General features: G+C 41.3%; 1 protein-coding gene across 1 annotated transcript in view; it reads left to right on the plus strand.

Moving 5' to 3' along the window:
* LOC134101614 (myosin light chain kinase 3-like) overlaps positions 1 to 10,000 on the plus strand; it is a 30,891-nt gene that overhangs the window by 12,602 nt on the left and 8,289 nt on the right. The window contains exon 7 of the mRNA XM_062555321.1: positions 4,861 to 4,942. Coding sequence (XP_062411305.1) covers positions 4,861 to 4,942 — 82 coding nt within the window. The remainder of the gene's footprint in view (positions 1 to 4,860; positions 4,943 to 10,000) is intronic.

The raw sequence follows: 10,000 nt of genomic DNA on the forward strand, positions 1-10,000 counted from the left end.
TGTGTGCTTATTTCATTCTTTCTCATCCTTTACATGTTTGCTTGCATGCCAGCATGCCAGCAGGCCAACCAGATTGTCTCCATGTCCTACCACCTGTCTGTCTGTATATATACCTACCTGTCTGTCTGTCTGCACACATACCCACCTGCCTATCTGCATACAAACCCACTACCCACCTGTCTGTCTATCTGCATACATACCCACTTGTCTGTCTATCTGCATACATACCCATCTACCTGCCTTTTTGCATACGTATTCACCTGTCTGCCTGTAAACATACCCACATGTCTTTTCTCAACTTTCTTAAAGCAACACAACATTTAGGGATTTTAGCTTATTAAACGTATATTCTATGTTCACATTCGGGTCAAGCACTGCTACTTGGGCGGAGTGATTTGCAAAGCACTGTTCCTTGGGGCTTGATGAAGTAACACCGGAGCTTTTCAGGTGCTGCCTGCAACTCTGCCCAAGCAGCCATGCTTCACCTGAATGTGCACATAGCACCAAGTCTGTATTATGCTTACAAAAGTATTGTGTCTCACAAATCACAGCATGTAAATAGGAAAATGTCACTATTGGAACTGGCCGCTTGAATGGGGTATGTATTGACTTAACTAACCCTGGGGAAAATGTTCTTTTAATACTGTACATACCCATCTGTCTGTCTGTCTATATACATACCCACCTGTCTGTCTGCCTTTCTTAATACAAACCCATCTCTCTTGTCTTACCTTTTTGTCTCTGCACTCCCTTGCCTGGCTGTCTCTCTACCATACGGTCTCACTTCATCTTTGTGTCTGCACTCCCTTGCCTGGTTGTCTCTCTACCATACAGTCTCACTTCATCTCTGTGCTTATCTGCCCTCCCTTGCCTGGTTGTCTCTCTACCATACAGTCTCACTTCATCTCTGTGCTTATCTCGGCTTGTCGCTTATCTCTCTCCCTGTCTCTCTTTAGCTCATCCACTAATATGACCCAATGCCCAGACATTGGCCTACTTCTCTGCATATCTTTTCCTGTCTGTCTGTTTGTCTATTACCCTTATGATGATGATGATGATGATGATGATGATGATGATGATGATTATTGTTGATCATAATAATAATAATATTAGTATTAATAATAATAATGATGTAATATTGTTCTTATTTGTATGTCTGTCTGACTGTGTCTGTCTGTCTGTCTCTCTCTCTCTCTCTCTCTCTCTCTCTCTCTCTCTCCCTCTGTGTGTGTGTGTGTGTGTGTGTGTGTGTGTGTGTGTGTGTGTGTGTGTGCTTATAAAGGTGTGCTTACAGGTGCCCTCCTCTGTGTGTGTCTATTAACATGCATGTGCTGGTGTCCTCTTGGCACCAATGAGGCTGTGGAAGTATTGGAGGATGAGAGTAACACAACTATGTATGGAGGCTTTAGGTGTGGTGTCACGGATGTACAGTATGGGGAATATTGGAATCCTGATGGAATTCGTTAGTTATAGTTATAGTTATAGTTATAGTTATAGTTATCTTTAAAGATGTCGTTCCTGGTGTGCATAGAGGAGTCTGGGCACCTGTGGATCAGAGTGTGCTCTGGACGTCATTAGCAGAAATATAATCCAGAGTTTACAAATAGAAAATGATGTGCAGTTATCACGTTGGTAGAAGGTAAGATACCACAGCCTTGAACACAGAAATAGTAACTTTATGTTAACATGAATAAGTCTTGTAAGTCGTATAAGTCACTTTTAGGTTATGCACAAGCTGCATTATTGGTGAAAAACAATTCAACTTTGTCTAAGCAATTTGAAGATTATTAACCTCTTACATTGTTTGAATTATGTAACATTTTTATATTTGTGCTACCCAAGCATATTGAATGCCATATATCATCAATTCCCAAACGGAATATCAAACACCTTCAGACAAATCAGAATATCAAGCTCTTTCAGACAATTAATTAAATAGTCAAGTAAATGGCCTACAGTACATGAAGATCTAGATCCGATTTGACAGCATTCAACTTTGACTGTTGTATTCCCCGCAGAAGTGATGATTCTGCCTTGCTGGTTTTACTGCATTCTTGCACAAACCTGTAGATATTAGAATGTGTCTCTGTCTGGAGCTGTTTTATGTATGTGTCTACAGTAAGATGCATGAGTGAACTGTATTTAGACCTGCCAGGGAGTGCCAAGACTCAATGTCCAGCTCAGCGTCCTGGTCTCTTGAGATCGAAATGACCTCTGCAGCCCCCTCCAACCGCTGATAAATGATAGGCTATGAGTGACATCTCTTTGAGCAGCAAGTAGAACGTTAATGTCAAAGTAACCTGAGCAATTATAGCTAATAAAAAAATATTTTGTGTACTGTCAGCCAAGTCAACATTATTTTTGGCCACCCATACAGACACTTAAGGCCTCCATGATCAATCGGACTTGACAATGAACAGCTGCGAGATGGTATCCCCCAGGTGAATGAGGTTGCAAGCGCTTTAGAAGCTGTGGCTTCTGACGCTGAGTGTGTGAACACATGAGAGGTTGGGGCTGATATGGCCTCTCTGGCCCCCAGCTCCTCCAGCAGTCTCTATTTCAGAACACGGTTCCTCCTTTTGGAGCACGTGTGTTCCTACGCTAAGGACAAGATTGCCCCCCCCCCCCCCCCCCCCGCGCCCCCTGACTCTCTCTCCTACCCCGCCCCCCGGAATGTGCTGCTGCAACTTGGAATCGCCTTTCACTCTCCGAGCTCTGGTGACGGTCGTTTACCCAACTCATTAAGTCAAGCTGCCACCTCGGACCTAGTTAATGTGTGTGTATGTCTGTGTGTGTGTGTATGTGTCGGTGTGTGTGTGTATGTGTGTGTGTGTGTGTGTGTGTGTGTGTGTGTGTGTGTGTTATGTCAGTCCAACTGTTATTCACCATCGTATTTATATGCTCTGTGGAGTAATTGGTGATTGGCATCGCTGCTATGTGGTCATAAACTCTGTTTAATAACTTTGGGATTGAAAAAGGGTTAGTTGATATAGGTTAAAATGGGCTATCACCACATACCATACATACGAAGACACATATCACACATAAACACGCACCCACCCACACACACACACACACACACACACACACTCTCATGCGAAAACTCATACAAACACACACACACACACACACACTCTCACGCGCAAACTCATACACACACACACACACACACATTAGAAATAGAAATAGCTATTTAGAAGTTCAATCTTCCCTTCACTTGGAGTGACAGATGAGTGACACTGAGGTGGAGGGGAAATGAAGTGATCAGTCACTCTGCCATACGCAATTACCCACAATGCCCTGCTCCGATGGCTCTAAGATTACAAGCTCTAAGTGCAACTTTCTTTTGCTCTCTCTCTCTCTCTCTCTCTCTGTCGCTCTCTCTCTCTGTCTATCCATGTGAGAGAGAGAATTAGAATGACGAATGACGAGTCTCCCACTGAAGTTGGGTTTGGTCTGATAGTGCGGTTTTGTTTGCTCAGCGAATCCATAGAAATGCAATAGGTGATATTCGGTGTTCTAGATGCTTCCATTCCAGTTTGCTCTATATGTGACATTGGCATGGGGACACACAGACACACACACATCAGTCACAAGCTTTCAGCTGTTTCAGCTGTCAAAACCGTTGCTGACACGCGCTGTTTTATGATGTTTACAAGGGGTTAAGAAAATCTTCCTGTCTTGGACAGAGCACATTATATTTGATGTTTATTTCTCCATTGATATTGGATTTATCTTAACTCCAACGCCTTCAGTTCAATACATAATCGTATTACTTAATGTCCTTATCTTGAGAAAAATCAGTGCTAAATTGATTCATGCAACTAATGCAATAACTATTTTTTGTAAACATCTGTTTGGCTTTATCCTGACATTTGGCTGGTTACTTTACTGCCTTGATCTGATATCCACATTTGGAGTGCAGGTTCACATTTGGAAATAAATGTTTTACAAATTACTTGAAGATGGTAGTACAACAAAGTGAAATCTCACTATGAACATGAACACATTCTGTGTAGGTGTGTTTCGGCATTTAGATGTGTATTAGTCTGTGCGTGTGTGTGAGAGAGTATGAGTGTGTATGTTTGCTTTCTGGTTTAGTGGCACTTAGTCACTACATGCGGTTGAACAGCTGACTTTATAGGCTGTCAACACTCAAAGAGAAGGAGAGCATGTGTGTGTGTGTGTGCGTGTGTGTATGTGTGTGTGTGTGTGTGTGTGTGTGTGTGTCTGTGTGTCTGTGTGAGTCCTTGTCATAAAAAAACATTTACAAATCCTTTGAATGGCATCCTTGAATGAAATAGAAGAGTTGATTTAGATTGTGTAGTGAGGGAAGTGGCCTGAAGAACCCAATGGGATATATTCCATGTTGTGGTAGCTTCTGTGATTTCATTAAACAAATCAAATAATTCTTTCATTACCAGAGTAAGGCTCTTGGGATATCGTGTAGATCATAGGACACAAGGTCCTTACAAATGGAGACAAGATCACAAGAACAAACTTACGATTGATTAGTTTGGTGTCAAAAGGCATTCCAAAGCACGTAAGGTATGATAGGGCATGGAGGTGAAAGAACAGTTTTAAATATATTCTGTTACTCTCACAGAGATGTGCGTAAGCAAAGGTCTTGTGTATGTGTGCACAATGTGTGTTTACTACAAACACAGACACGCCGACAGACATAAGCCTTTGCCCAGTTACAAAGAAATGCAAGCCACAACACAGAATCTCAAACAGACAGCATATAGTTGTTGTAACTCTCAGAATAACTTGCACCTTTTGCAGCTAAGCTCCCTAAATCACCACCTATTTCCTCCATCTAACTGTGTCTCTCTACCTGGTTTCTCATACTTTCCTTAGTTCAAAGCAAAAAAGGACGATGAGACGTTCCTGCTGAAGAACCTCAAGTCACAGAAGAAAAAGAAGACTCCAGATGACGCAGGTGTGTGGCTCCTATCTTCTGCCCATGTGTACTGCACAGCTCCTATATATCTTCTGCCCATGTGTACTGCACAGCTCCTATATATCTTCTGCCCATGTGTACTGCACAGCTATATCTTCTGCCCATGTGTACTGCACAGCTCCTATATATCTTCTGCCCTTGTGTACTGCACAGCTCCTATATATCTTCTGCCCATGTGTACTGCACAGCTCCTATATATCTTCTGCCCATGTGTACTGCACAGCTATATCTTCTGCCCATGTGTACTGCACAGCTCCTATATATCTTCTGCCCTTGTGTACTGCACAGCTCCTATATATCTTCTGCCCATGTGTACTGCACAGCTCCTATATATCTTCTGCCCATGTGTACTGCACAGCTCCTATATATCTTCTGCCCATGCGTACTGCACAGTCTGGACTCCTCGCCATCTGCTCTAGTCTGACCAGACCAGATTGGCCAACGTGGCACCAGATATATCTCGTACAAACCAACATTAAAGGGACACTTCACCGATTAGCATTAAGCTTTGTATCTTTAGAAAACCAGTCATGTTTTTGAATGGTCATGCATCATTCTCTCAGTTTGCCTTGAGATGGGAGAAATATGGATTTCAATGAAACCCATGAATAGGACTTCCTGCTTTCAATGATGTAAAATGATGATTTTTACATCATTGAAAGCAGGAAGTCCAGCATTGAAATCCGTATTTCTCCCATCTCAAGGCAAACTGAGGGAATGATGCACGACCATTCAAAAACATGACTGGTTTCCTGAAGATACAAAGCTTAATGCTAATCGGTGAAGTGTCCCTTTAACAGGATACACACTGTTCTTTTGCACTAGCATCTGTGATAGATACATATACAGAACATGAAGAGTAGATGTATTTTTCGCTGGCTCTGTCTGTAAGGTCACATGTCACTGAGCCAAGCTGAGCTGTTCCTTATGATGGTCAGTGTTCCGTGTTACTGTTCTGTTGCCCACCCTCCTTCCCCCACACCAGCTCAGTGTTCTCATGCTTGGAAGCAGTTTTCAAAAACCATCGTTTTCAGCCTCCAAAACGGCGTCGTCATGTAAACGAAAGTTTTTTAAAAAAACGTTGTTGTGTAAACAGGCCCTTGGTCTCAGAGCACCGGTGTCCTCTGCCACTTAAGCTCTCTGCCCACAGTGACACATATTAGTCAGGACACACACTGTTCTTTTGCACTAGTATCTGTGATAGATACACATACAGAACATGAAGAGTACCGTATTTTCCGGACTATAAGGCGCACTTAAAAGCCTTTCATTTTCTCAAAAAAAGACAGTGCGCCTTATAATCCAGAGCGCCTTATATATGGAATAATTCAGGACCTCGAATTGATTTTGTGTGATACACGGCGCTCTGTCAAAATGTTATTGTTGTGAAAGTGTTTGATAGAGTTTGACTGACTGACTTATCGGTTTTGTTTCGCTTAATGCGCCTTATAGTCCGGTGCGCTTTACATATGAAAAAAGTTTGAAAATAGACCATTCATTGACAGTGCGCCTTATAGTGCGGAAAATACGGTAGATGTATTTTTCGCTGGCTCTGTCTGTAAGGTCACATGTCACTGAGCCAAGCTGAGCTGTTCCTTATGATGGTCAGTGTTCCATGTTACTGTTCTGTTGCCCACCCTCCTTCCCCCACACCAGCTCAGTGTTCTCGTACTTGGAAGCAGTTTTCAAAAACCATCGTTTTCAGCCTCCAAAAGACCAGAACGAAAGGCCTAACTAATGAAAAAAAACCCACAGTTTTTGAAAAAAACGTTGTCGTGTAAACAGGCCCTTGGTCTCAGAGCACCGGTGTCCACTGCCACTCCAGCTCTCTGGCCACAGTGACCCCTATTAGTCCGGGTAAACCCAGACAGACGAACCTTTTAGCAAAGTTGAATTTGCTTTGCAGGTTAGTCTGGAAAGTCCAGTAACATCTGTTCCCGATTCACCAAAAACCCAGGCAGGAATGTGTATTTTCTTTGGAACTGAGTAAATAACTGCATTTAGAATCTTCGTATACAACAAAGATATTGATGCTGTACTTCTAAAACAATTGGGTAACGTACTTGCGTCTCAAAAAATATGAAACAAATGTGATGTTACCAAGGAGACACTCTGTAAAATGTTTTTGTGCTAAGATCAATACTTTCCAAGTTACAGCCAGTTTTACAGGCTTTTTTTTTTGTCAAAGCTCACAAGCTCATTGCTCAAGAACTAGAATTTGTAGGAGGATTTGCATAAATAGGAATAGTAAAATCACCTGATCAGTAAAATCACCACAAGTGGTCTGGATGATCCTGTATGGTCATAGCAGTCCCTCAAAGTTGATCAAAATTGTATTGGAGTTCTTGGCTGTGCTCTGTTTAGGCTTACAGAAGACATATGTTTATTCAACATAGGCTCTTGATTTTCCCCCCTTATTGAGATCAGCAGAAACACTCTCAGAAAAAGCAATGAAGAGAAAATAACTTCCATCAGGGACTGAACAGCAGACCTCACAAGTTTGAAAAATACTTTTGGATCTCAACATTTTGGAGCACCCTAACGCCTCGTGGGAATCTTAGCACAAAAACATTTTACAGAGTGTCTCCTGGGTAACATAGTTACACGTGGTATTTTTTTTCAGAACTTTTTGTGACGCAAATGCGTGTTGAGCTGACGTGGAATGACTTAGTCTTAGATAGTAATGAAGGATCTTCTGTTAAACATCACTACTAATTACACCTGTGGAGGCAACAAAAGCAGATGTCCGTGGGTTCCATTCAAGACAGACCTGCAAAGCAAGTTCAGATTTGCAAACAGGTTTGTCTGGGTTTACCCAGGCTGCTGTACCGTACTGTACTGCAAATGTTTTGGTCATACACATTAGGATGGTCCTTGTTTTAAGTCTTCAACTGTCATGCACTTTACACTTCAAATTGTTCCTTTATATGAGAAAATACAGAGGCAGTAGCATAATAATTACTGGTAGCTCAATAGCTTTAAAGGGATATTCCGCCATTTTTGGAAATACGCTCATTTTCCACCTCCCCTCGAGCAAAACAATCGATATTTACCTTGTTCCCGTTCATCCAGCCATTCTGTGAGTCTGGCGATACAACTTTTAGCTTCAGCCTAGCATAGATCATTGAATCGGATTAGACCATTAGCTTCTCGCCTGCTAGCTTCATGTTTAAAAGTGACTTCTGGTAATTTTTAGAAGATTTCTGGTAATTTTCCCATTTAAAACATGTCTCCTCTCAAGTTAGAAAGTGCAATAAGACCAACTGAAAATGAAACCTGGCGTTTTTCTAGGCTGATATGACATGGAACTACACTCTCATCTGGCGTAATAATCAAGGCAACTTGCAAACGTACCACAGGCGCAGTGATATCTTACGCAGCATCTGAAAATAGTCCCCATAGACAACAAGCAGTAGTAGTGCCAGTAGCTGCAAGTTGCCTTGATTATTACGCCAGATGAGAGTGTAGTTCCATGTCAATTCAGAGAAAAACGCCAGGTTTCATTTTCAGTTGGTCTTATTGCACTTTCTAACTTGAGAGGAGACACGTTTTAAATGGGAAAATTACCAGAAATCTTAGTCACTTTTAAACATGAAGCTAGCAGGCGAGAAGCTAATGGTCTAATCCGATTCAATGATCTATGCTAGGCTGAAGCTAAAAGTTGTATCGCCAGAGTCACAGAATGGCTGGATGAACGGGAACAAGGTAAATATCGATTGTTTTGCTCGAGGGAAGGTGGAAAATGAGCGTATTTCCAAAAATGGCGGAATATCCCTTTAAACTCTTGAGATTTTGATGATTGTCATAAAAACAGATAATTTGAATTGGTATTGCAAATGGCTGATGAAATTAAAAATACATTTCCATAAAAGCATCTAATGCACCATATATTCCTAAATATGCATTTTAGATACATATCTCAGTAAACTTATTGTAGAAACTAAATCTAAATTAACCCATCCATCCATGACCTGGTTTAGCAGTTTTACCTTTCCTGGTGGAATCATTACATATTTCTATTGATGATCATCTGGTTATTGTGGGTTTAGAGCACTTTTTTGGTCTTCATTAAAACATTCAAACAATTGTATCCACGGAACCCCAAACATGTGCCACAAATATGTGCCCAAGTATGTGTGGGGCAGCCATGGCCTACGTTAGGACTTTGAGCTTGTAACTGAAGGGTTGCCGAATCCCGACAAATGTGAGTGGGGGAGTGGTTGAACTGCTCTCCCATGTACACATCCATGGCTGAAATAGCTTTGAGCAAGCCATCTAACTCCTCACTGCTCCCCGAGCAGACAGCTCACTGTTCCTGGTTAGTGGTTAGTAGTCTGTGTATGTTTCACTAATTCATAGCTTGGGATAAATGCAAACACTGAATTTCCCTCACGGGATCTAAGAAAATATTAACTTAAACTGCATGAGGAAAAGGCGAGCAAAGGCAGCAGCTTGCAGCTGTGTTGTGTACCAAGAGCAAAAATCATTGAAGAATTGAAGAAGTGAAGCTTATTTGATTGGTTCTAACATACCAGAATTATTTGGATTAAAACCGCCATCTATTAGAATGGAACTTGGATCATTTCTTCACCATCATCTAAATCTCAAAGAGACTTAGGCTACCTCAGTCTTTCTCTGCTACAATCAGAAATAGGCGACTGTTGAAAACATCAGACTTTTTTTGAGATTGTTGTCATTGTTGTGATGTCAATGTTGCTCTGATTTCAATAAAATGTAGTTAATTTGCAGCAACTTTTAATATTACTTACATATGTCAATAAGGCTGCATAGCTTATAGGCAATCTTCCACATGATTGAGCTACCTCTTAATATATATTTTTTTGTCAAACTTTTTGCATATTTCTAATTCTGAAGTTAAAAGGAACAGTTTAAGAGGTTAAGCCACTAACATTTTTCGAAAATGTTAAATAAGGACCACCCTAATACACATATGCCCATTGTCATAGTTCACATTAAAAACATTGTGCTTTGTGTGCTTTGTGTGTGTGTGTGTGTGTGTGTGTGTGTGTGTGTGTG

Source organism: Sardina pilchardus, chromosome 15 (genome assembly GCF_963854185.1).
Source record: "Sardina pilchardus chromosome 15, fSarPil1.1, whole genome shotgun sequence".
NCBI classification, from domain to species: domain Eukaryota; kingdom Metazoa; phylum Chordata; class Actinopteri; order Clupeiformes; family Clupeidae; genus Sardina; species Sardina pilchardus.